Source organism: Vulpes lagopus, chromosome 11, assembly GCF_018345385.1.
Source record: "Vulpes lagopus strain Blue_001 chromosome 11, ASM1834538v1, whole genome shotgun sequence".
Classification (NCBI taxonomy): Eukaryota; Metazoa; Chordata; class Mammalia; order Carnivora; family Canidae; genus Vulpes; species Vulpes lagopus.
The window spans coordinates 86,790,400-86,818,330 of record NC_054834.1 but is presented as its reverse complement, the minus strand read 5'-3'; the positions used below and the strand labels follow the sequence as shown (position 1 = coordinate 86,818,330).

Here is a 27,931-nt window from a genome sequence, read left to right as displayed (position 1 = left end):
TTAAACCCTTCAGATATCCAATTATAGAAGGATATTACATGTAAGCATTCCATTTCCCAGAGAATCATCAGTAAACTAGTAAATATACTCTACTCTTAATGAAAGCATAGAGGGATCCCTGGGTGGCGCAGTGGTTTGGCGCCTGCCTTTGGCCCAGGGCACGATCCTGGAGACCTGGGATCGAATCCCACGTCCGGCTCCCGGTGCATGGAGCCTGCTTCTTCCTCTCTCTCTCTCTGTGACTATCATAAATAAATAAAAATAAATCTTTAAAAAAAAAAAAAAAAGAAAGCATAGAAATCCTTGTGGCTTAGCAATTCCTTTATTTCCCCTTTCACTTTATGTTATAGGCTGTGCTTTTGAAATCTTTGTCAAATAGTTTCATTATTGAGTTGTTATTTGTCAGATAGTTTTATTTTTGAGTTTTATTATGGGATAGAAATGTATCTGTTCTTCTTTGGTCCTTTCCACTGTTTTAGCAGTAAATTTCCTCAATATCTTCTTTCAGTGCATAGGAAATTTGACTGCTCACCCATCCATCATCAGTCATAGAAGGAAACCCAAATGTGAAGGAGACAGGAATAATCTGAGAAAGAAAAGATAACATCTATGAAGTTTGCCCAAGGAAGTCCAGGGTCTATTCCAGGTTTAAAAGCCCATAAATGTGCCTGAATGAAAGCTTTGTATATTTCAGAGGACAATTTCTAAACAGTGAGCTCTGTAAAAGCTCCAGTTGACTCCAGCTAGCTCAGTTGACTCGTCAACCTTTGTCAAGTGCTCATGAGGTCAGCGGGTTGGTCTTTTTCGGGCCAGCTATTGTGGTTCCCTGGCCACAGTATGTGACTTAAATTTCTCTCTTAGACAGCTTGCCTCTCATCCCAGAAGGGATCAGACAGAAAAAGGGAGGACTGTGTGCCCAGTTGATGGGTAGAGAGAGACAACGTAAGATGACCGAATAGAGCTGGATCAGTGTACTTAACAAAGTGCTGATGCCCATGGGAAATGTGAATACATGCAGGACCCCCTCACTCGAGGAAGAGAAGGTGAAAACATGTAATAACAGTTAACACGTGTTCACTCTGTGCCGAGTATTGGGCTGAGGGCCTTCAGTGTCCTTCTCGGTTGATCCTTATAAGGGACAACCCTTTGAGAGAAGTACTGTTTACATCTCCATTTTTACAGAAATGCAAATTTCACTTTAAGATACTGCTTTAGTTATTCAGTGATGCGTAATGAATTACCCCAACACTTAAAACAACAACATCTGTTATCTCACAATTTCTGAGAGTCAAGAATTTGGCAGTGGCTTAGCTGGGAGGTTCTAGCTCAGGGTCTCATGAGGTTCTAATCAAGATCTCATCTGAAAGCTTGCCTGTGGCTGGTGGATCCACTGCCAAGCTCCGTTATGTGACCGTTAGCTAGACATCTCAGTTCCCTACCATGTGGGCCTTTCCACGCGGTAGAATGAAGGATCCCAGAGAGCAGCCAAATAGGAGGCCACAGAGCCTCTTGTGACCCAGCCTCAGAAGTGGTGTGCCACCACTTCTGCTATATTCTACTGTATAGAATGAACCAGCCCTGCTACCACGTGAGAGGGCATTACAAACAAGGACAGAAATGCTAGCAGCGGACATCATCGTGCATCACTGTAGAAGTTGTCTACCTTTGTTCAAAGCTCCACAGAGTTGAGATTCACACTCAGGCAAGGTGGCTCTAAAGCTGATGCTCTCAAACTCCAAATCATTCTGCTGGTTTTGATCAGGTGTAAATTCATGTGGCCATATTAGCGTAAAGCTACAATTTCCCATGTGTCTGCCTATATTATAATTTCATGGCTGCTAATCCCTGGATGCCAAGTGTTCTCGGGAAACATACGTGCTGCTCTTGCCTCCATTCCTATGTAAAGCTGTAGACAGGCAGTGACTTCTAGCTCAGGGTTGACATCCTACCCTTTGGACTGGTCTTATTCAGTATTTTTGGTAACAGTAGGTCCAGGTTTGCTCCTCACGCTCAATTACACTTACTTTGTTTCTAATGCATGTTACATTATTTTATATGATCTTCACAGAACAAATCCATTAAGGTATTATTAATATCTTGACTTGTTACACTGAAGAAACTGAGGAATAGAAATTTAGGGCTTTGTGAGTAAGCACTAGAACTTGGAAGTCCAAGTCTTTTGACTTTTAGACTTTCCTGAGTCTGCTGATTTCCATCCATAGCTGTTTTAAAGAAATGCTTAGGTGGGAATTTTTGTAAGTGAATGATTAATAATGGCTTTATGGTTTGATACTAACCCTTCCACTGTAAATCAATTATCTTGTAAATATTTTTACCTTTAGTCTTCACAACTTCATTATGGCCTCCAAAAGAGGGTGTGTCTCTCCATCTGAGAGTGAACCAGAACTCCAAGCTCAGAACTTCTGAGTTGACTGTTTTATTTTTGCCAAGTACTGCATTTGCAGCTTTATACTTTACTTCAGAATTATAACTTCCTAGGATGTTTTTTTAAAATTAATAACAAAGCATTTGCTTTGGTTACCTGTATACATTAATGTGCACATATCTTCATTATTTGGCTCACTGAGGAAGCAAGTACACTCCTGAGCTTGGGCCACATATTTTAGCATTGAAGGCCCAAGAAGCACAGGTAATTCCGTGCAGAGCCAATGCCAGCAGGGACTTTGTTCCTGGCACCCTGAGGACAAAGGTGGTTCAGGATGCATAATGAAGGAGGAGGGAGCAGGAAGGGAATCAAGTGGGGACTTCCCTGACTTCACTCTTCCAAGTGGGGACTTCCCTGACTCCACTCTTCCAAGTGGGGACTTCCCTGACTTCACTCTTCCAAAACTGGGCTGCCTCTGCGGCCTTAACTTCATCTCTGTGGGGCTGAGACCTCCTCCTCTTATTTTCCTCAGTATTTTTTTTTAAGCCTCACCTGCACGAGCTCAGGTCCATGAGTTTCCTTGATGGCTCTATTCCCCCTGGGAATTTCCTTTTTTCTTTTATTTTGGGCAGGAAACTTGTACTGTAAGACTTAAAACCTCTTCAGAGCTGAGGTCCTATGGTGACCAGATTCAGGATTTGTTAACTCACCAACATGTGTCGAACACCCACTGCATGTCAGGAGTTATTGTGGGGCTAGGGGAGCTGGCCCTAAACAGTGGAGGGGAGGCACGTACTCCCATGGACCTTGACCATCCATGGGGCAGGCAGGGAATAGGCAAGCACATGAGTAATTTCAGACAGTAATAGTTATAGGACAAAAATTAAGTATGCTAGAGAAGACAGAGGGAAACAGAAAGGAGTTTCTTTTTATTCCAAGCATGAATGTGGATGATCTAAATTCCACTTTTAAAATATGTCTCTGACTCCTTCGTACATAATAGAGGCAGGTGGGGGGCATTGGTGAAAGAGAATGGCAGATTGGACAGGGTGTAGTATTGGAGATGAAAAAAAAAAAGAGTGAGAGAAAACAGGATGTAATTTGGAGGTAAACAAATTCTTTGCTTTGGAGCAAAAAAGTGAAGGTGAGGAAAGGAGTGGAGATAAGGATGACTCCTTGAACAGCTGTCTGCATAGTCCAAGTGGAGAACTTTCTCGTGCTCTCCAGGCTCTGTCTTTCCCATGAGAGCTAATCTACAGTGGTTCCTCTGAACTATTTCCTTTGTCCTGCTGTGTCTGCTTCAGAGGCAGGAGGCAGGACTCAGGGAGGCATTCTCCGCTGTGCACCTAGCCCACGCTTGTCAACAGATGGTAATTGTCCAATTCAGCAAATATTTATGGAACATTTTCTACATGCCAGGCGCTTCCTCATCCACTAGAGATATAAAGATGATAGATACGGCCCTTGCCCGCAAGCAATTCCCAATATTAAAGGAAACATGTACCTTAACTAGAGTGAAAAGGGTTAAGTGTCCTTATAGTAAATGATCAAAGTGCTATGAAAGCACTAAAGGCCAATGATAAATACTGTCCAGTGAAGCCTTGTAGAGAAACCAATCAGGCATAAAGGATTAATAATTAATGGGTCTGAATACAATCCTTCCAATGCTGGAGCCACCAGACAGCCTCCCAGGCACACAGTTCACCTATATGGTTGATTAGTCCTCAACGATTACGGCGCCTGATTCTGTACCAGGTCTGTGTCAAACAGAATGTTTCTGGCTGCAAGTAACAGAGTAGCCGACCAAAAGTTGTTTAAACTATAAAGTGTTACAGGGCGCCTGGGTGGCTCAGTCAGTTAAGCCTCTGCCTTTGGCTCAGGTCATGATCTCAGGGTCCTGGAATCAAGCTGCATCTCTGGCTGGCTTCCTGCTCAACGAGAAGTCACTTCTTCCTGTCCCTCTGCCCCCCTCCTTCCTCTCCCTCCCCACCCCCCCACACTTGTTCTGACTCTTTCTCAAATAAATAAAATCTTTTTTTAAAAAATGTAAACTAGAGAGTGTTACTATTGTACTATTATTAGCATCTTACGTAATTGGAAGCGTAGAAGTAAGGCAGTTGCAGAGTGTGTTAATGCAGTGGTCCAACAGCATCCTCAAGGGCCTGGCACCTTTCCTTCTTTTCCGTGCACCCCTCCTGTTGGCTCCTGTTCTCAAGCTTGTCCTCTCAGGGTCGAGCGTGGGTGCCATCGAAGCACATCATTTGCTCGCACAGCTACTTGGCAAAGTAGAAGATGGTGCTATTCCTCATCCGTATCAGGAAGGGAAAGCTTTTCCAGAAGGCCCTCGGCCCAAGGCAGACTCTCCCTCACATCTCAATGGCCAGATTTGTGTCACTCGCCCATTCTAGTCTAATCACCGACAAGGGGAATGGTATGTTGGGTTCTGGATTTTCTTTTGAACTAGATTAACCAAGACTCATCTTTCTGGGATAAGGAGGAAACTCTTTCCTTAACACATGGAAGGGGGAGGGTAATTAATTACCTAAGTTGAGTTGGGAATTCCAAAAGAAAGAAATTGGGGGGGGGGGGTGTTTATGTCTGCATATCATATATTTTATCATGGCTTTCTTTTCATTGTATTGAAAGATTTAATTTGCTAACAAAAGAAAATAGATGTCAAGCGGTCAAGTGGTTTGACTGTACTGAAAAGAAAATCTAGAGTCCCACATCAGTGGCTTCTTTTAAGGCCTGGCCAGCTCTGATCTCTAAAGAATCTGGTCGTATAACTCCCTTTCCCCTCTTCTCGCTTGCTTTCCTAACCACCCGAGTTTATCGCATAGTGTTTCGATGCTGTGTTTTTTAATCCTAAAGGCATTTTGAGCCTAGGACCTGCTTTGGCTTGGCATCTAACGTGATTAAGAATGGGAAGGAGTTGAATTTGAAACATTTAAGATACAAAACTGAGACAGTAGAGCAGGTCAGAAACATCTGAGGGAAATTACTCTCGATTTTTTCATTGAAAGCCCATATAAATTGTCGTATTTTATTCAATGAATAATGCACAAACGTAGCAGAAATAGTCAAGAGAAAATAAAAAGAGTAGCATTTTAAGATACATGGTAAACATGAGACCTGCAAAAGTTGACCCGGAAAAGTAGGATTTGAAATAATTAATGGCCCTAAAAACAAAATACAGTCAGTAAATAAAAACGAAGTAACTTCATAGTGTCTGGATTTGATGACTCCAATCTTTTGTTGTTAAATCTCCAGGAGGAAAAATTAGTCGACATGGTAATTATTTTATGGAGATGCAAGTGGTTTGACTGTACTGAAAAGAAAATCTAGAGTCCCACATCAGTGGCTTCTTTTAAGGCCTGGCAATCTGATGCTCCCCACCTGCTCCCTTCCTCATGGTCCTGGTGGACTCTACATTGTGTCTCTCCCTTCCCCAAACCCCCAGCATCTCCTCTCCAGGCTCCTTCTCAGCTGACAACCTGGAGGTCTATTTTATTTTTTAAAAAGACTTTATTTATTTATTTATTTATGCATGCATGCATGCATGCGAGACACAGGCAGAGGGAGAAGCAGGCACCCTGTGGGGAGCCGAGGTGGGACTCGATCCCAGGACCCCAGGGTCACGAACTAAGCCAAAGGCAGATGCTCAACCACTGAGCCACCCAGGCGTCCCTGGCTTCCTATTTTAATGAGAAAACAGAGGCCCTCAAAAAAGAGATTGTCCTCTATTCCCAGAAGCCTCTCCCAGGGCACTAGGTGAACTTTGCTGGCACCTGTTGGAGGCCAGATCCTCCCTTGGGAGCTGATTCCACGCCTTCTGCTTTGCATAGAAATAGGACTCCATGCCCTCTGCATCATCATTTTCTCCTCTCTATCTAATTGTGCTCAGAAAGGAGAGGAGGGGGCGAGAGGGGGAGAGGAGGGGAGGAGAATCTTCTCTGGCTTCTACATCCTTGCCAATCTCCCCATCCCTTTCCCTGCTTTCTTTACCATAGAACTCCTCAAAGAGCTATATAGTATCTCTGTCTACAGCTCTTCTCCCCATTCTCTCTTAACTCCCCCAGAATAAGGCCTACCTCCACCCTGCCACTGAAACAGCTCAGTTCTCCTCAAGGTCCCTAACTTGTGTGTTCCTAAATCCAAAGCCCAGTTCTCCATCTGTGCCTCACTGTCCTGTCAGTTGATCTTTCTTCTTTTCCCCTTCCTCTGGGTTTCCACTCTTCTCCTGGTGTTCCTTCTACCTGCTTTATTTCATTCTCCTTAGAAGTTTCTCTTCATGTCTGGCTTCTAACCTTGAATGGACCAGGACTCCATCCTGGAACTTCTTCCTTCCTTCCTTCCATTGGGTGATCTTATGCACTCCCGTGGCCTTAAACATGCTCTATAACCTGACAAGGCCCCCAGTGGTCAAACCAGACCTTTTTCTGAAACTCTATCTGCATAATTGAACAGTCACATCCATTTGGATGTTACTGGCCTTGCAAAGCAACATCTCCCCCAAAGTCCTGCCAAACCTGTTCCTCCCATAGTGCACCTTGTCTCATCACATAGTAATTCCATTTCTCTAGTTTCTGAGGTCAAGATCTATCTATGCAGTTCTTCTCAACTCCACAGACTCATTTATACTCAACATCCAGTTGGTTGGCAAATCCTATCACTTCTACCTTCATGTTCTTTCAAAATCTGACCATATCTTATCACCTCCACTGCTATCCCCAGTCCAAGAGGCCATCACCTTTCACCTGAATTCTTGTAAAAAAATCTCCCAGTCTCTTTAACTTTTCCAGAGTGCACTCTCATCACAACAGGCAAGGTGACTATGGGAGGCAGAATTCTAAAATGACTCCCCAGGACTGCCTGGTTCAGTCAGTTAAGTGTCTGACTTCAGCTCAGGTCATGATCTCAGGGTCCTGTAATCAAGCCCCACATTGGTCTCCCCACTGGCTTGTCCCTCTCCCTCTGCTTCTGCCCCTCCCTCCTCTTGCACACTCACTCTCTCACTCTCTATCAAATAAACAATCTTTAAAATAAAATAAAATGACTCCCTAAATTTCCTCCTCTCCTCCATGTACAATCTCTGAGATCGTGAATATGATGGATTTAATTCTGGTGATTAGGTTGTGTTCTGTGGCACAGTCCACTTCGAGAAAGGGAGATTACCTAGGTGGGCCTGAGCTGATCACATGAGTCCTTTAAAAGCAACAAAAAACAAAAAACAGTTTCTCTGGCTGCTCATAGAAGGGGTAGTCAGAGATTTGAGGCACAAAAAAGATTTTTCACACCATTGCTGATTTGGAGGAGCCACGTGATAAGGGGTGTGAGAGGCCGCTAGGAAGTGAGAGCGGTCCTTGGCTGGTAGCAGCAAGGAAACACCGACATCACTCCTACAACTGCGCCAAACTAAATTCTGGCAACAACCTGCATGAGCTTGGAAGCAGCTCTCCCCCAACCATGCCCCCCCACCTCCACTCCCATCCCCACCCCCACCCCCACCCCCAGAGCTTCCAAATGAAGGTGAGGGCTCAGTCTGGCCGATGCCGATGCCTGGGTTTCTGCCTTGTGAGACCCTGGGCGGGGAATCCAGCCATCCTGGGCTGGAATTCCCACCCACAGAACCCTGAGCTGATATGTGGGTGTTGTATTAAACTACTATGTTTGTGTCATTTGTTACGCAGCAACAGGTACAGTGACCATTTTGAAACAGATCTGATCACATTCTTCTATGTTCAGAACCATTCCATGACTTTCCATCTTTCAGAGTAAAGACTAGAATCCTTACAATGGCCCACAAGGCCCATATGACCTGAGCCTCACTGCCCCTCTGCCTTCCTCCCCTGCTGCTTCCTCATCGTTCACCCATCCTGTCTCAGAGACCCTATACTTGCAGATCTTTTTGCCAGGATTCCTCTTTCCTGGAACTGTCTGTTGCTTATCCCTTTGCCTCCTTCAGGTCTCTGCTAAAATACCACCTTATCCTTGGGGCCTCCCATCACCAAATTACTGAACACAGCACTCTCCCCAAACCTGACGCTCCTTTTCCCCTTCCCGGCTTTATTTTCTCCCTGGCACCTTTGCTACCTGACATATGGCATTATGTACTTACTCTTTGTTTCTATGTTTTCCCCTATTTGAATGTAAGCTTCCTGGGAGTAAAAGTTTTGCATGTTTTGTTCACGTTTTTCATGTTTTATATCTCTAGGGCCCATAAAAATCAAGGAACACAGTGGATGTTTGTGTTGGTTTCCTAGAGCTGCCATAACAACCACTAATGGGTGGCTTACAACAACAGAAATATCGTCTCATGATTTTGAAGGCTAGAAGTCTGAAAGCAAGGTGTCAGCAGGGCCATGCTCCCTCTGAAGGTTCATGGGAAGAATCCTTCCTTGCCTCTCTCCTGGCTTCTGGCGGTTATTGGCAGTCATTGGTATTCCCTGGCTTGTAGCTGAATTACTCTTCTTTCTGCTTGCATTTCCACATGGCCTTCTTCCCTCCGTTTCCACATGGTACTCTCTGTATTCTAGGTCTGCAATGGCCTTCCTCTAGGGATGCCAGTGGTTGGGTTTAGGGCGTACCCTACTCTGGTATGACCTCATTTCAACTAACTACATGTGTAAAGACTCTGTTTCCAAATAGTCACATTCTGAGGTTCCAGGTGGATATAATTTGGGGTGGGAGAGAGAGGGGGAAGGATACTTTTCGACCTAGTATCACCTGACAAATATTTGGTGAATTAAAGGAATTATCTTGGAGCTGATGTGAGAAAATTTGATTAACATTTTAATGTTGCTCTAATTCTGATTAAAATACTTATATTTGTAACTATGGAGTCAAGTTATCCATTGGCAGAGTGCATCCATTTGTAGAGCACCTCCTATTTGTAGAGTACAGGGCTAGCAGCTGTCTGATGAAGATGAAAGAAGTCATCCTTCCAGCTTACTTATAACTTGTCTAGTCTGAACAAGACTGTTTAGATTAAATATCCAAATAATGATATAAAATTGCTTGATTAATCAACAAAACATGTGGTACAGAAAATAAGCACTGAAGACCAGGAGAGAGAAACGGGTGTGGTGTAAGTTGTGAGGGATAGACCCAGGGACATGAGGAGAGGCAGTGAGAAGAAGAAGACCACCCACGTGGACTGGTGATTTGAGATGTTGGCTGATAAACACAGGCAGAGAAATGAGACGGCAACATGGTCAGGTAAATATTTCTTCTGATAGCTACACCCTGTACGTGCTTAAGGGCAGGGCAGAGTGAGGAGCGAGAAGACACTGCATGCTGAGGGAGAAGAGATGAAAACGCATCCCTTAGGATAAAGAAGATAGGGATTGGAGGCAAAGTGGGAAGCATAGTGGGGGAGAAGGCTCTTCATGTGACTTTAGCTATAAAGGAAGAATCACTTTATCCTTTTATTGGATAACTTCAGACTCTTGTGACAATGAGTCCTGCAGGGCATGAGTTATTCAGGATTGTGTTATGTTTAAATCCAGGAAGCAAGAAAAGAAAGGAAGAAAAGGAACTTGTTACAAGTTCCTACTTTTATGACTCCTTTTTATGAGTTCAGGGAAAAGATGATGAGTTTCTGGATGCACCATGGAAGGAAGAATGATGGTGGTACAACCTCCTTTCCAGGAAGTCACCTTTTTTTTTTTTTTTGAATCCTTTTTTTTAATTTTAGAGAGGTGGGTTTAGATAGAGGGAGAAGGACAGATAATCCTCAAGTGGACTCCCCACTGAGTGTGGAGCCTGATGCAGGGCTTGATCCCAGGACCCTGAGGTCATGACCTGAGCCTAAATCAAGAATCAGATGCTTAACCAACTGAGCCACCCAAGTGCCCCACAAAGTTGCCATTTTTATAATAGCCCAAAAAGAAAATTCTGAGGTTTTCGGGAAAAAAATGGTATCCCTTTGACTTTGCAGCACTAGAACAATTTATGTTCTAAAATGCAACCTACCAACTCTGCAAGTCCAAATGATATTACCAACCTATCTGTCTGGATTCATTGCAAACATTGAATTTGAACAGTTCCATAAAGTCTCATGCATCTATAGCAATTCACAAAAACTGCCAGCATAGCATCGACCATGTACAACCACTCTCCCAAACACTCAGATTGTCTAGAAGAGTGTTTATAACCACAGGCTTCAGAGCCAAGCTGCCTGGTTCAGCTGTAGCTGAGTAGTCATGGGACTTGATCCACTTACTCTCTCTGTCTGCACCTTTGTTTCCTTACCTATAAAATTGAGGTGAGAATAACTTGTTAAGGGTCACAATGCCTAGCACGGCCCAGCACACTGGAATAACTCTGTATTTGTAATTCTTTATGTAGTTTTAAGTTTTTTTTATGGTAGGTACCACAATAACACTTGTCTCACACTCTTTAAAGTTTTGCCTGGAGAATTCTGAGAAAGCCAACTTTCATGACAGGGTTTTCCAGTGATTATCTTTCCTTGTATCCTGGAGGACAACACACTTATCACATAATAGCTTTGTTGATTATGCCTATAAATCTTTCCGGAAAATTCTTCAGTGATTCAGTATTAAAGCTTTCAGCGTCACCAAATGCTGACATCCTCTAATCAGTTTTCTTTCTATCACAGACTAATCATTCTTAGCTTTCATGGTAACACCTTCCCTTCATGTCTCACTATAACTACTTTTGAGTATTTTCCAAGGGAAAACAGTCCTTTGTTAAAATAGTTGAATGTTTCCTGGGCATGTGGGTCATTCATCCACACAGTTCTTTCAACTTTTGCTCACCACCTTGGATTACATTTGTTTAATGTCAGTCAGTGTTGTGGGGCATAAAAGCCTTATAAATATGAACGTTGGCCATTATTGTACAGGTCTGACTTATTCCCAGCAGTCCTATCAAGGGGTGGGGAAGTGACTATAATGAGAAGAAAGAGAGAAAGAGGGAGAGGGAGAGGGAGAGAGAGAATGAAAGAAAGAAAGAAAGAAAGAAAGAAAGAAAGAAAGAAAGAAAGAGGAAGGAAGGAAGAAGGAAAGAAGGAAGGAAGGAAGGAAGGAAGGAAGGAAGGAAGGAAGGAAGGAAGGAAGGAAGGAAAAAAAAGCAAGCAAACACTTTCCATTTCAAAAAGGAATAGAGCAGCACTGATACCCTGTTCAGTGCAGGCTTCCTGGGTGGGCTGCACTTCCTTACTCATTCCTGGGGTCAAGGCAGAGTGAGTAGGGCAGTGTAAACTGGGTTTAGATCAGGAAGACCTTCTGGCCTTGCACCTTTTTTTTTGGCAGTGGCCATCGATATCTTCAACTTGACCTGAATTTTGAGATGTGAGTATTCTGTCCACTTTCACTTTTCTGCATATATATATCGGAGTCTTATGCTAATATTCTTATTGTTTCAAGGCAATTAGAATTTCAACCCTGATACCCATCTTTCAAAACCAATCTTGGGAACAGTTACGTTTTTGGGTTTTGTTGCTTACAGTTCTGAGGAATGTCTCCCCAGCGTCATCAAAGAAAGCTAAGTCTGGCCACTTGTTTGTTTGTTTGTTTGTTTGTTTGTTTGTTTTTTAAGATTTTATTTATTTATTCATGAGAGATGCAGAGAGAGAGAGAGAGAGAGAGAGAGAGAGGCAGAGACACAGGCAGAGGAAGAAGTAGGCTCCATGCAGGGAGCCCAACATGGGACTCGATCCCAGGTCCCCAGGATCAGGCCCTTGGCTGAAGGCAGTGCTGAGCCACCCCGGCTGCCCTGGCCACTTGTTTTTATAAATAAAGTTTTATTGGAATACAGCCACACCCATCCATTTACATGTCTGTGGCTGCTTTCAAGCTACAAGCAGACTTGAATAGTTGCAACTCAGATGCAAGACCCACAAAACCCGAAATATTTATGGGCTGTCCCCTTAAGAAGAGGCTGCCAATGTCAGGTCTAGATATTGGATGCTTAGAGCCTAAAAGGACCTTATATCATAGGTAAAATGTGTACGTCCTTATATTGTTAAAGTATAGTGCGTGACAGATATAGAAATCTCACTCGGTGTTTCAGCAGAGGGATTTATAAAAAGTGGTTGCACAAATTAAAGAGTAAAAGAGAAATTCTGAGGTAACCCAGAGATAAAAGCTGCAGGAATGTGCGACCTTTAGGGGTTGAGATCAAGGGGGAGAAGGACATAGAAGATCCAGGTTCAAAACTCTTCAAAAAGGGTGTGAGGCACCCAAATGCTCTGCCACCAGCAGGAGCCACGATAAGGGCGGTTTGGGCTTTCGGAAGGAGGCAGAGGCTGGGCCAGGTGCCACTTCTGGGCATATGCTGACGGTATCTGCAAGAAAAACAAAGTTCTTCCTCTCCTACTGGCCAGTCCTCTGACTAGACCCATCTGGCCAAGTGCACTGCCATTTCCTACTTCCATTGTCATTTGGAGTTCACAATGCTGGCATTTGGAACCGTGTTCCTATTTGTGTTCTTGTGTTTGTATTGTCTGGCTTTTAGTTTTTCATTCAGCAAATACTTGGGGACTCTTCTTTGTTTGCCAGGCACTGTTCTAGGCTGTGGTCATATGATAGTAAAAACAACCAAACACAACAAAATCAGCGCTCCTGTGGAGTTTGCATTCAATCAAAGGAGGCAAATGGCAAACAAGATAAAAAAGTATACGATCTGATATGATAAATAAGTAAAGTATGATAGATGGTATCACTGTGAAGGAAAAAATAAATAAAGCAAGAAGGGCAATAGAGAATGTCATGGGGGGGATCAGGTCTTAAATAAAGACCTGGAGTAGGTAAGGAAGCAAGGTTTGGGCATATTTGAGGTCAGGAACATTCCAGGAGGAGAGTACAGCAAATTCAAAGTCCCCAAGGTGGCAGTGGGCGGAGTGTGCCTAGTGCACAGCCAGGAGGCCACTGCGGATAGAGAGGAGTGATATGAGGGGAGGAGGAGCTGAGGCTGGAGTCATGGCAGACAGCCTCCTACTGCGGTGCTCCCTTTATCCCAAACTGTTGCTATTCTGGGGGATATGCATTGTACCATCCGTTTGGCCTTTCAGAGTAGACTTTGGAAAATACAGTGATTGTATTTTTAATGAAAGTTTGGTCATCTGACACCCTGATCTTCCAAATAAATGCCTGGAGGACACAGTCTCGGGTTCTAGAGGCTCCAGCTCCTTGGTCGCACGTTTATCAGCGGTCACTTGATGTACCTGGGGTGCTTCTTTCATCGAGATGAATCTGGCAATTGTGATTATAGTCTAATGTATCCTGTGTTAGTAACCCAAAAAAAATCACTGTTCACAAATCCTCTCAGTCCACACGGGTCGGTGTTTAACTTCCATGCTGTAAACCGCTGACTTCCACTATGGAAGCGGGATTGGCATGAAACACGTCCAAGGGAGGAAGTGTTGTTCATTAGCACTTAGCAAATGATTAGATCGTGCTTATCCTAGATGTTTTCTCAGTGTGTTGCTCTTCTGCTGTCTTATTAGGATCGTTTAGGATATGAACATAATGAAACTTATTATTTGAATGATTACTTTATTGCAGGTAAGGTCCTAAACTCAGTCCCACTGCTCGGGACTTGAGAGGAGAGACTCTATCGTGTCTGTATCCTGATTGCCTGGTACATGCTTGGAACAAAACAATAAATAGTGTAACATAACTCGAGAGCTTCCTAAATTCTACGTCCTAAGCTAAGCATTTTATATACATTGTCCCACTTAACCATGGCAAGGCCCCATGGGCTACACAATGCCATGTTCTTGTTTTATAGATTAAAAAGTTGAGTTTTTGAAAGATTCAGTAATTTTCCTGAGGCCTCGGCACAAGAATTAGACCTAGGCTGAAATCCAGGCTCTGTGATTTCAAAGCCACCAGGGACCCAACACTTTATTGGTATTTGTTGGATCAATTCAGATGGGTGGTAGCCTGCATATGCTCCTGGATAATCCAGGGTATGATCTGCCTTCTCGATTTTGCTTCCTCTGTCCCTATGTCAAGGCTGCTATTTTGCTGTGGCAAATTCTAAAACAACACTCGTTTCATTTCTTTAGCATCAATACAAAATGTTAACTGATTACCATATGGAACACAAGAACTCTATAACCAGAAATCTTTTTCCTGTGTTTAACAACTTAATGAGTTTACGAGCCATAAAGAGCACATTTCTTTTTTAGTTGCATTTCATTAGCCACTTATTTACCAAAACAGTTTATCTTTGTGAAGTAGAAATATTACATATCATAGTCAAATACAGACAAAAAAAAGTTTATTGTTAATGAATATAAAATACTCAAAAAATCCTGCCATCATAAAGTAACAACTGGTCAAGGCAAGACTATTCCATGAAACTACACTACTTCCTTACTTGGATCTTAACATTTTGGAAATACTTTTATTCAGAAGTGATTTTGATCCTACAACAAGAACGAGTTAGGATACCATACACTTTGATGTATGGTATTTGTTATTAGGTTGAATCATTTTAAATACTGCTATTCTATCATTTTTGTCTGATAGAAATGACATTTTCAGGTGGTTCAACCCAATAGCTGTTCTCACCAAAAAAGTAAAACCTAAAGTTGTTAACCTTTTTTTGATTTTGAAGTTAAAGAAGACACGGATCTAAGAGTTTCTGTATAAGCTGATGGGTAACATATGATTAACTGCTTTACTTGGCTAGCACAATGCTTTGAACTGATAAGTCAAGTGAACGACATGTCCCAGGCCCACCAGGAAAACACAAGCAGCCAAAGACCTTCATCTGTTGCCACAGCAGTGCCCTGTCAGTGAGCTAGTAGGCAAAGGAGAAGACACATGAGCATGTCCTGTAAGTGTTTTACAGAATAGGTTGTAACTTGGCAACAAACTATGAACTTGCTAAAGGTCAAAACCTGGACTTGGCACTCACGTCTCACAGAACTCGCTTATCTAGATGTTTCAAGAGTATCTTCCAATGTGCACTGCTTATCAAATGGCAAGGCAAAAAAAAAAAAAAAAAAAACAAGGAACATTTGTTGCTTGATTTGCTCCAATTCAACAGCACTGTTCCGGGATCGGGTAGCCAGGATCTGGAAAGCAGCTCGCAGGGTCATTGTAAAGTGGCTGAGTGAGCCTGACACAAACCAAAGGCGGCCTGGGCCTTCACAGATGTCCTGGGTCGTAGCAAGAGTGTGGCATCAGTGTTGATATCTGGGACATCAGTAGATGGATTAAAATCATCCTGGGCCCATTATGAGCAGAAGGGAGCCCAAACATGGTAGACATGACGGGCTTAGGAAAGCTGTGGCCCGATGAGAGAATGAGCTCAGCGTTGTCTGGGACAGGGGAGGGGAAAGTGCTCAGTGAGTCATGCATCATGAACATGAGGGGTAGCACCCTGGGCAGCAGATGATGCCACAGGGAATTTTGCCTCAATTATTTTAGTATCCTAGGTTTAGGTGTGTTATCCTAAGAAACCAAGGCATTTACCCTTCCATGAGATAGCATTTAATTGAGATAACACTGTACAAAGTCTGCTGTAAGTACTCAGTTAATTCTCTCCTTACACAATCAAGAGTCAGTGAAAGATGTCCTAAGTTGATATGTCTGTTTTACTTTATATATAAGGCTTAGGTTGTTCAGGCTGCATTAACAAAAATACCATAGGCTGGGTGGCTTAAACAATAGATGTTTATTTCTCACAGTTTTGGAGGCTGGGAAGTCTCAGGTGCTGGCAGATTAAGTGTCTGGTGTCTGGTGAGGGCCTGTTTCCTGTGTCCTCACATGGAAGGGACAAGAGAGCTCTGGGTTTGTTTCTTTTTTTTTTTTAAGGGTACTGATTTCATTCATGAGAGCTCTACCCCCATGACCTAATCACTCCCAAAAGTCCCATCTCCCAATACCATCACATTGGGGGTTAGGATTTCAACATAGCCATTTTGGAGGACACATTCAGTTCATTGCAATATAAGTGTGTGTGTGTGTGTGTGTGTGTGTGTAATTTGTTCTATATAAATAGGTCTATCTAGATACCTATATCAGAAGGTAATACAGGACTGTGAACCATTTATATCTTGGGTTGTACTAATTTTAGAATGTCTTTTGCGTCCATTTTAGACTAATAGCTCTTGATTGCAGGGTATATGTCCTCCACAGTATTTTTCAAACAGTACTCACTTTATAGCCATTTGAAGTATCAAAGATGATTGGACGAATACAAACAGTTGAGGGTATTTTGTGGATAAACCTATAGATCTGTGGTTTTTTAGTCCAATATGAGTTTCAAATATTTTCTGTAGCACAGGGCTTTACTTCTTGTTTAAAGTTGGCAAGTCCAAGGGCTGGTTCTACCCATTTGCTGTATCTCTGTGAACAAAAACAAACATCTTGCTAATTTTCCAGGGTGAAATGCAGGCGTGAAGTGGAAAAAAAAAAATACAAAGGTTTTTTTTTTTGCTTTTTTTTTTTAAATCTTTTACTTATTTAGCAAACTAGGCTTAAACAAAGTCAATAAAGTAATAAAGGGTAACAATTTTGTCCTTGAAAAGGAAAGTTTTGTACAAGGCTACGATAGTTTTGTACAAGACTTGATAACAAGGCTACGTTATCAGATAAGATCCAAAGAAATAAGATCTTAAGAACATCTTTTGAAAGAGCATTTCCTGTGAGAGAATTGCCTTTCCACACTCTGTAAAAAATTAACAAGAGAAGCTGCTACTGGCTTTTCAATCCCCAAAAGAGTAAGAACAGTTATAGAAAAGTTATAATGGTGGCTGATTTTGTGAGCATATGTTTGTGAGTATGTGGAAAGAGTAGAGTATATGGAAAACCTGCTTAGACTGTTCGTCATCAGTGGAGGCTCCGTGATTGGCGAATCACACTGGCTTCGTCAGGCTTGTAGGATGATATCCTATGTCATCAACAAAAACTGTATGTACCTACTATGGCATAGACCCGTGCTAGGTACTAAGTTGATGAAAAACAAATAGACAAACAAACAGCAACCCAAGGCCCTTTCTTCAATGAATACGTGGCCTAGCTGAGTACACCACACTGGTAGGCATGGAAAAATAGTCATTAACACAAGTTATTAATTACAAAAGCCAAATGAGTAGTGTGAGGGCAGAAGTCAAAGGAGGCAGTATTGAAGTCTTCATGAGAGAGGAGGGAATTGGCGGGTGGAGTACTGTGACAGCCCGGAAAGCAGTTGGAGATGCTGCAGGGAAGAGGCTGAGGAAGAGAGGCAAAGACAGAAAAGACAAAATTGGATGCAGGTGGTAGTAAAAGAGAGGGAGACATCAAAATGATTTTCAGAAAAAAAAAAAAAAAAAAAAAAAAATGATTTTCAGACTTTGAATTTGGATCTCCAGTAACAGAATCTAAAACCACACAAATCCCATAGGGAACATTATTTTGGAAGGAATTATTTTAGACAAGGTAAGTCTAGGGTTAGATTGGGACAAGTCAACTAAAAAGGCCCAACACAGCACCAGAAATGTGAGTGTGGGGTGTGGAAGGCTAAGGTAATGAGTATAGGTTTTGTCATGTATTCAAATGGAAAATATGCCTGAAGCCCAGGAAGTCATATTCTCTAGAGTCCTCTAGGAGAAATGGAGGCAGAGAAGGGCAAAGAAGCTGATGCTCTGGGCATTTCTACCTTATTTTTTTTTTAATTTTTTTTTTAATTTATTTATGATAGTCACAGAGAGAGAGAGAGAGAGGCAGAGACATAGGCAGAGGGAGAAGCAGGCTCCATGCACCAGGAGCCTGACGTGGGATTCGATCCCGGGTCTCCAGGATCACGCCCTGGGCCAAAGGCAGGCGCCAAACCGCTGCGCCACCCAGGGATCCCTGGGCATTTCTACCTTAGAGGTTAATAGAGAAAAATAAAGTCAAAGGGGGATGGAAAATTAAGGGTCAGAGGTCAGGAGAAGTGAAGTGCCCTAGAATCCAAAGGAGAGTTTCATAGACCACCACCCCCCAAGTTCAAGGAAAGGTCATCATAGAAACAAAGATCAGTGAGTTATGCGATCAGCAGTCTGAAAGGTCCCGGCAAAGCAAGAGCGCTTGGAAGTGAACCTTCAGGCCTAAAAGGGCGGTCTAGCCTTGTGCCATCCACTACATGACCACCCATAGCTACTGACCGGGAATGTGCCTAGTCGGATTGGGACATGCTGTAATCATAGATGACATACTGGATTTCAAAGAAGTAGTATAAAAACAAAGAATGTGAAAAAGCTCATTAATAAAATTTAAATATTGATTACATGTTGAAATGATAATATTTTGAGTCTGTTGGGCTAAATAAAATATGCTACTAAAATTATTTTCACCTTACAAATCTTTAAATATGGCTACTAGAAAATGTACTCCCTTATATTTCCATTGGATCTTGTGAATCTAGACCTTCATAGGGAGGCTCACTAAGCCAGGCACGAATATAGCTCAGAGAGACACAGCACTCACATATGCTTTAACACTTCAGTGCATTTCTACCCCATCCACCCAGCCTGAGATCTTTCAGAATGTGTTTTGCATTTTATGAGCGTAATTCCTGCATTTTTGACCAGTGTATACTGTAGTGATCCATTTGTTTGTTTTATCCCAAACTTAGGTTATTCCATCTTACTGAACATTTGGCTCTTTTTTTTAATCAACAGATGATGCTGCAGCTGACAGTCGCAGAACTTACACTCTAACTGATTATTTAAAAAATACTTTTAGGCTGAAATTCTACTCTTTGCGTTGGATTTCAGGTAAGGACTTTTCGGGGGAGGGGACAGACTTTTATGCTTGTGCTCCTTCTAGTTAGGTCCTGGGGTGCTTTTGTGAAGAAGAAAGATATCCTGAGAAGAAAGATATCCTTGTTTTGTTAAACCATATGGGAGAGTATTTTTTCCTACTTACAGGTACAAAAGAAAATAAACCTCAGTATTTCTTTGTTATGGACTATAAAAAGTTAAAAGTGAATTGAAACGTTGACAATAATGATGGGAAAATGGATGCACACTAGTGTAATATTCATCACGTAATGTTTTTCCAACTTAGAAATGCTTGTTTAGTGCTGGTGTGAGCTTAAACCTTAGGTTTTTTTTTTTTCTGTATAATCTTTAGCTTCTGAGGATTTTGAATCACAACTTGAAATACTGATCTGGCCATTTTCTTTTTTTAGATCACGAATACCTCTACAAACAAGAAAATAATATCTTGCTATTCAATGCTGAATACGGAAACAGCTCCATTTTCTTGGAGAACAGTACCTTTGTATGTTTGATCGCATAATTCATTCATACTTTAAGGAAATTCTGAGGATTTTTTTTTCATAACCTTTCAAATCATGAGTACTATCATTTCTCATCCTGTTGAACTCTCTCTGCAGCATATGGCACAGTGGATCTTTCTCTCCTTCTTGGAATGCTCCCTGCCTTGGCTACCTTCTAGTCTCCCTTGACGATTCCTCTTCCTCTGCCCCTACTCCTAAGCGTAAGTGCCCTTGTCAGGGCTCTGTCTTCACTTGCTGGCCCTTCTCCGCAGTTTGCCCGCTCTCCTTCAGCAAATTTCATGCACTTCCACAGCATCAAGGCTCTCCTTTTGGGGGGTGGGGGGGGTGGGGGGGCCTTGATTCTCAGATGCACACTTTCAACACTAACCTCTTGCTGAGATCGAAATCTCTATTTCTAATAATAGCTTCCTTGCTCCTGCCCACCCATGTCCTGCAGGTATTTTCAACTCAGTATCCCAAGCTCAATTAGTTATTTCCCCTTCACTCTCCTCGAAAACTGAAAGCACCCTATTCTCTTCCTGAGTTCCCGATCTTGGTAAACAATGCTCCCCTCCAAGTCGCTTAGACTAAAAAGTGAAATTCTACTCCTCAAATCCTCAGAATCCTCCTGATTCTACCATCCCTGTATTTAGAGATACTCAACAAACCCTATCGTTTCTCTCTCTGCAGTGTCAAGTGTCCCTCGGATTTCTGTTTCCACTGTAGAGTCCTGGTTCAATGCCTTTTTAATCTGTTAGCGCTCTAGTACTTGTGTCCCTATCTCCATTCTGGAGGTGAGATTGCTGCATTGCCCAAGTCCAGGGTTGATGCAACCCCTCTCATCTCATGTCAGCCACCATGTCACCAGGGCGTCTTTGTAAAGACAGACAAGATTGTATCACATCCATGTGCAAAAAGTGGTTTTATGGTTCCACTTCTTATATTTAAGTCCCAGCTGTTTTTCTAATTTTATGCCCTCTCACCTTATACGTTGCCTGGCATACCCTATGCTGTACTCAGGTTACGCCTAACCTCTGGATCATCTTAATACGCATGCCCTTTCTGACACCTGCTTTGTTGCTCTTCCCTCTACCAGGAAACTTCTCTCTCTCTTCCTGATCTCTACCCTCACAGTGGTCTTTCCTGGGTTAGAAAGAATTCTTCCCTCCCTGGTTCTCAAATTCTGATCACCATATATCCTCCATTGTGGTCATTTGTGTGGGGGAATGTGCCATTTCTGGGAGCTCCCGTGGCATAAGCCACATGTTGAACCCTACCCTGTACATAGTAAGTGCTCAATAATGATCGCTAAATGTAATTGTTCAATTGTTCTTTTTTTCCACTTGCTTGACAGGAGGAATTTGAACACTCTATAAATGATTATTCAGTGTCTCCTGATGGACAGTTTATTCTCTTAGAGTACAACTATGTGAAGGTAAAAGAAATGCTATCTTACTATGACATTTAAGGAATCTTATGAGTAGGTTATTTTATAACTGATTTCAAGTCCACAAATACCTAAGATTGACACTCAAGTACAAGTGACTCTTAACAACAGGGAACAACAGAGGGTTGAAGGAGAGGTGTGTGGGGGGGATGGGCTAGGTGGCTGATGAATATTGAGGAGGGCACTTGTGATGGGCAGTGGGTGTTATACATAGGTGATGAATCACGGTTTTCTACTCTGGGAACCAATATTACACTCTATGCTAACTAACAAAATGTAAATTAAAAAAAAAAAAGATTGACACCTAAATAATGTCATAGGCACTAAAAGCTCCTTAAGGGAAAATAGCTTATTCTCATTCATAAAAGATAAGTCCAACACTTGAAGTTCATTTTTAATGTTTTCAAATACTAAAAAGTATGAGTAATACCCTATAGATACTGAAAGCATAAGGTAATACAAGAGAACTTATAATTTAAAGGCAAGCTTACAAAAAAATAAAAAACAAAAGCAAGCTTACATGTACAACTTACGCAGCCAGCAACACAATACCTGATTTCCTTTGTCTCAGCTTTACATAAAGTAAAACTCTCAATGAGTATTTACTTTAAAAAGAGTTATCAGAAAGGGAGACAGAACATAAAGACTCCCAACTCTGGGAAACGAACTAGGGGTGCTGGAAGGGGATGAGGGCGGGGGATGGTGGTGAATGGGTGACGGGCACTGAGGGGGGCACTTGACGGGATGAACACTGGGCGTTATTCTGTATGTTGGTAAATTGAACACCAATGAAAAATAAATTTATTAAAAAATAATAATAAAGAATAAAAAGAGTTATCCTTCCTATCCTCCAGAAGAGACTTTGCAAATGGACTCACCACCTTGCAGTCTTTGGGTCCCACCATATACAAACCATTCTAAAGGGGGAACCTCAGCCCAACATCAGATCCCCCCCCCCCCTCAGGAAAGCTTAACCACATATCCTCTTCATGTTTAGGCTGGCTGCAAACTGCCGGGAGCTAACTGTAGCTTTTTAGTTATTCCTGGATTTAACAACAGTTGTCAAGTATAGGAAGTTTTGAAACTTGTAGGAAAGATTAAAGACCTGTAGGGGTATTCTGCATTGAAAACAAAATATAAAGCTGGGGATCCCCACCTCTGCCTTTTTATTCTAGAATAAATAATAAATACTGAGGAGCCTTATCTCACACCCCAGCACTTCTATACTCAGGCCAAGAAAACCATCTCCTACTTCATTTCCCATTGTGATATGGTGATTTTCAATCATAATATTTACCCTGGACTCACTGTGTCCAGCTCCATTTCCTGGACATGGAAGATTCTCTGTTCTACTAAACCTATCAGCTAGGAGCCAATCAGAATCTGAGGCCAACTTTAACACATCTGTTCCCAATTAATGGATTGTTTAATTCAGTGGTTTTTATTGCTGTCCATAGATTTAAAAATCACTTGAGTAGCCTTTAAAAATTCCCAGTGGCCAGGTCCAATCCCCAGATTAGTAAGTTACAGCCTCTGGAGTGAAGCTGACATCATTTTTTTAAATTTGAATGAGCAACCAGGGTCCAGAACCATTGAATAACAATTGCCCGTGTTAAGAACAAATATATAAAGACTATGAGGTTAAGGTAGACATAGAAGAGTAAAAACCAGCTCAATTTATTATTTGGCCAAGGTCAATAAGCGCCATGTGGCATATACTAATGGTTGTATTTCACTGCGAACTTTATTTGGACAACCATCACTGGTAATTCGTATTTGTTGGGTCACCGGAGTTTACATGTGCGGTTAGCTGCTTTTGCTGTTTACCTGCTATTCCCTTCATCCCAGGGCCATCAGGAAGTACCTAGAGTGCTCCTTTTAAAACCTAAGTTCGATTATGTCATGCCGATGCTTAAGCTCTCATGATCAGTGGTTTCCCGTCACTTTCAGAATAAAACACAAACTCTAACCGCAGCATCTTTAGAAGCCTGTGTGATTGGACCTCAGTTCCACCCTTGCTAATCCATCATCTCTTAGTCTCTCTGGACTCAACATGCTTGGCCTGTGCTTCTCAGCCCTGGCTGAACCTTGCAATCAATCACCTATGGAGGTTTTTAAAAATAGAGATGTCTGCAGCCTACGCCACATCAACTATTTTAGCACCGTGATGGGCAGGGCCCAGGCCTGGGTAGTTTTAAGGGCTTCTGGTGATTCAGTGATCCAAAGAAGCTTTAAGGGCGCCACTCTTCGGTTTTCTCAAGCCTCATTCATTCCCATCTAAAGGCTAAGTACTTGCTATTGCTTCCTCCTGGAACCTTCCTCTCTTGATTATCATACAGTGTTCCCTTTTTAGTAATTCAGGTCCAGGCTTCCTTGGATTGCATTACCTAACTTTGCCGCCTGCCACTCTGCTCTCCCATAGTCCACCATTCACTCTCTATCACATTAGCTTATTTTCTTCTCTTCGTACCTTTGATTGCAGAACACCAAATTATAAGATGAGTGAAAGTAGAACACTCTGTCTTCTATTTTACTTCTTAGACTATCCAGTAGAATTTTCTGTACAGCATAAATGTGCAACTCATAATTTCTACTTGTTGCTTAATGCTCCAGAATTAATCATAGTTGCATCATTTATCACATGCTGATATTATTCCAGTTGACTAATCAAGTCTCAATAAACCTATCCAAAATCTTTTCAAAAGAAAAGTCTAGTTCTATTCTAATTCTTTGGAAGTCTACTGTGAAATATTCTTTAGATTCTACTCTATGGCTTCTCCATGACAGAGTCACTGCTTTCAGAAAGAACAATATTACTTCTAGATTGTGGCTGCAAACAAGTAAGGGAGCAAGTGAGTGAAAACATAAATAAATAAGTACTATGCAGCTTGGTATAGATGTTCCCCCAGCATCTCCATTCACTGCTAAATGCCCCAGAGATAGTAGTTGCATCAACTATGACATGTTCACAATATTCTAGGGCTCTGCTCAGCACTTCACTTGCATCCTCATGAACTTTTCATGAGATCATTGCTGATATTAGCCCCATTTTCCTAAAGAGAAAAATTGAAGCTTAGAAAGAAACTTGCCTGCTATTACATGGTAGAGACTTGTCTTGCTCCATTTGAGCTGCTACAACAGAGTACCATAGACTGGGTGGGTTAATAACAAATTTATTTCTCATAGCTCTGGAAGCTGACAAAGAAGCCCAAGGTCAAGGTGCTAGCAAAGTCAGCATCTAGTGACATCCCGCTTCATGGAACATAGTTGAACATCTTCCTCATGTCCTCAACTGGAGGAAGGAACATGGAATATTTTTGATGTCTCTTTTATAAAGGAATTAATCTCACTCATGAGGGCCCCACCCTCATGAGCTAGTTACCTCCCAAAGACCCCACATCCAATATCATCACATTGGGGATTAGGATTTCAACATATGAATGGTAGAGGGCCAGCAACAAACATTCAGTGAATAGCCAGTCTTGAATCCAGGTTAGAAGACTCCAAAGCTTGTGCTCTTAAACATAATCTTTCCTAACTTTGTGCTTCAACGTATCTCGGCTGTGATGCCTTTTTAACCCCATCTCTGGTGACAGTTCTTTGCTATTTAGACTCAGTCTAACAATCAACTTTTCCATCAGCCTTGCTAACCTCCCTAAGGCCTAACTTATGATCCCTACCTCTCCCCACTTACCTCTGTTATATATGTCTTGTGATTCTTTTCTTGTATTTATTTGTCCAAATCCCCATTCAACTATGAACTCCTCAAGGAGAGTGAGCCTGTCTTATCCAGTAATGCCTGACAGAGCATAGTTCCCAAAGTTTATAACCTAAATAGATGGATGAGTCTGTTTCAAAAGATGAAATGAACAAAAACATTTTGGGTTTCCTTTCGCAACTCATGATGGATCTGTCATCCCAAGTGATCTCAAACCTTCTTAAACCTCTTAATATTTTTAGCCTGTAACATACCTTTTGGCTCTTACAAGTAGAGCATTCAGAGCTTTCCCAGAAACGAGAATGGATTGCGTCAAAATAATCCAGGATTTAAAAAAAAAATGTATGACTTGCAAAAAGTAGAGACTTAATACATAATTGTTGACATGAGAGGATAGGAGGGTGATAAATGACAAATGAGAAATACTCTTCAAGATTAGAACCTCTGGCTTGTGTCTCAGTTCTGTCGTTACACAAATTGGTTACGCTTGGGCTACCCATTTCGTCTGCTTCACTTTTATAAGTAAAATTTTATTTTTATGTTAGTTTGGTTTATTTCTTGAACATAGACTATGTGGCTTGCACTAGACAAGTCCCCAGAGTTTTAAAGATGAATAAGAAACAATTTCTTACATCTAGGAATATAGTGGGGAATACAGACATAAAAACATAATTTCTTTTAAAGTATATTTAATGTATGAATGCATCCACATGTAAACATAATTTTTTATAAATAAAATCTGTATATATGTGTATATATTATGTATTTATGTATTGAATTTATATATATTATACTTATATATATATATAATATTCAAGTCCTTTCTTTTTTCCTTTTTTTTTTTTTTTTTTACCTTTCCCCAGGTATCACATGTTTAGAACCTAGGATATATATTCCATATTTTATATTTTCGCCCTTATTCAAATAATTGTATGATGATAGATATTCTTTTAGTCATTGCTTATTCTATAAAAAAATAAAATCCTGTTTTCCATACTTTTCTGCAAATTGCATTTCTCACTCAATGATACCAAGTGGAACTTTTTCCAAGTTATCTGGCATAGCCCTAATTCATTTATTTCTGAACTAATACACTAAATTTTTTTAGAACAGCTTTAGATTTATGGAATATGAGTAGAAAATTCAGAGTTCCCATGCACTCCTTCATCACCCCCCCACCTCCCAGTTTCCCCAATCATTAATATTTTGCATTAGTATGGAATGTTTGTTACAACTGATGAGCCATTATTGATACATTATTACTAATTAAGTCCATAGTTTACATTAGGGTTCATTCTTTATGTTGTACATTCTATGGGTTTTGGCAAATCTGTGATGTATAATGACGTGTATCCACCATTCCAGTATCATACAGAATATTTTCACTGTCTTAAGAATTCTCTGTGCTCCCACTCTTCATCCTCCTCCCTTCCTCCAAGCCTCTAGCAACAACTGATCTTTTGACCCCCTCCGTAATTTTGCCTTTTCCAGAATGGTTGGAATTATACAATATGTAGCCTTTTCAGATCGGCTTCTCTCACTTAGCAATATGCATGTGAGGTGACTCCATGTCTTTTTGTAATGTAATAGCTCATTTCTTTTCATTGCTAAATAATATTCCAATGTCTGAATGGACCACAGTTTGTGTACCTATCACCTATGAAAGGACATCTTGGTTCTTCTAAGTTTTGGCAATCATGAATAAAACTAAAAATTTGTGTGGAGGGTTTTTGTATATGTGTAAGTTTTTAGTTCATTTAGTTAAATAACAAGGAGTTTGCTGGTAAAGTTATTTGGATTTGGAGCTTCCTTTGTACAGATGTTTTTATTTATTGATTCAATGTGGTTTTAGATATAAAACTATACAGATTTTCCATTTTTTCTTGTCTCAGTTTTGATAACTTCTTTTCCAAGAAATTTATCCCATTTTTAACTTTTAAATTTATCGGCAAAACAACATTTATAATAGAGTCTTAAAACCTTTTAATCCTATTTTAATCTCATTTTTCTTTTCTGATATTGGTCATTCATACTTCCCCCCCACACCCACTCTTAATGTATTAGCAATTTTATTCATCTTTTCAAGGGATCCATTTTGGGCTTTGTTAATTTTTCTCTATTGTGCATTTTCTGTTTGATTACTGCTCTTTTACTTTTATTACTTCTTTTCTTCTCATTTATTTGGATTTGGTTTGCTTTCCATTTTTTAGATTCTTGAGATGGCTGTTTAAAATATAGATAATATATATTTTAATGTTAATATATATTGCCAGGTGGCTTTCAAAAAATCTGTAACACTTTATACTTTCATAATCAAAGTAGGAAAGTAAGCATTTCTCCACATTACCTTTTAAATATTTTGTCAGGGAAATGGTTGAAAAGTAAAAATTTGTGTTTTCGTAGATAGGTGGACTTAACATACTATGGTAAATGCTAGGAGTAATGCCTGCCATGAAGCAGCACATCAGCCCACTGTGATCCTGAGAAGTTTCCTTGGCAGGAGTAATGCCAGACCTAGGTTACAGATGAAGTCCAGAGGATTTTATGCTAGATGGTCTCTAAGACTCTCTTCCTAATTCCAAAATTCTGAGGATTAAGATAGGAATTACAAGATATGATAAAATTCGAAAATTATACAGTGTTCTCTTACTTTACATCTCATCTTGTGCTCCTATAGCAAGTGGCTGAACTATCAAGAATCACAGAAGCCTGAAATATCTGTTTTCTTTTATAGCAATGGAGGCATTCTTACACAGCTTCATACGACATTTATGACTTAAAGAAAAGGTCAGTAACTTCCTTATAAAAGCTATTAAGATTTTTTAGTGTAATAATATTTTTTTAAAAATCCCACTGTGATGTATTCATTTGGTAATGTTTCTTTTTATCTTTTTTTCAGGCAGCTGATAACAGCAGAAAAAATTCCAAACAACACACAGTGGATTACATGGTCACCAGAGGGTCATAAATTGGTTAGTAAGTCTCTTCCATTGTTGGAAAAAAATAATGGCCCAAAGCTCTCACATGCAGAAGCTACATAACCTGATACAGAGCAGACACTTAGGAAGCAAATGCTTGACTATCAAAGATAGTGTTATTGCCTAAAATAGCATTTTACTGGTCTAACACAGTAAAATACAATTCCTGAAAGTTTCTG

At 41.0% G+C, this 27,931-nt stretch overlaps 1 protein-coding gene across 2 annotated transcripts in view; it reads left to right on the top strand.

The window, feature by feature from the left end:
- DPP4 (dipeptidyl peptidase 4) overlaps positions 1 to 27,931 on the top strand; it is a 78,972-nt gene that overhangs the window by 4,143 nt on the left and 46,898 nt on the right. For both annotated transcript variants that reach the window (XM_041773764.1, XM_041773765.1), the window contains exons 3-7: positions 19,008 to 19,103; positions 19,520 to 19,611; positions 20,964 to 21,044; positions 27,509 to 27,561; positions 27,674 to 27,746. In XM_041773764.1, the coding sequence (XP_041629698.1) occupies positions 19,008 to 19,103; positions 19,520 to 19,611; positions 20,964 to 21,044; positions 27,509 to 27,561; positions 27,674 to 27,746 (395 nt within the window). The remainder of the gene's footprint in view (positions 1 to 19,007; positions 19,104 to 19,519; positions 19,612 to 20,963; positions 21,045 to 27,508; positions 27,562 to 27,673; positions 27,747 to 27,931) is intronic.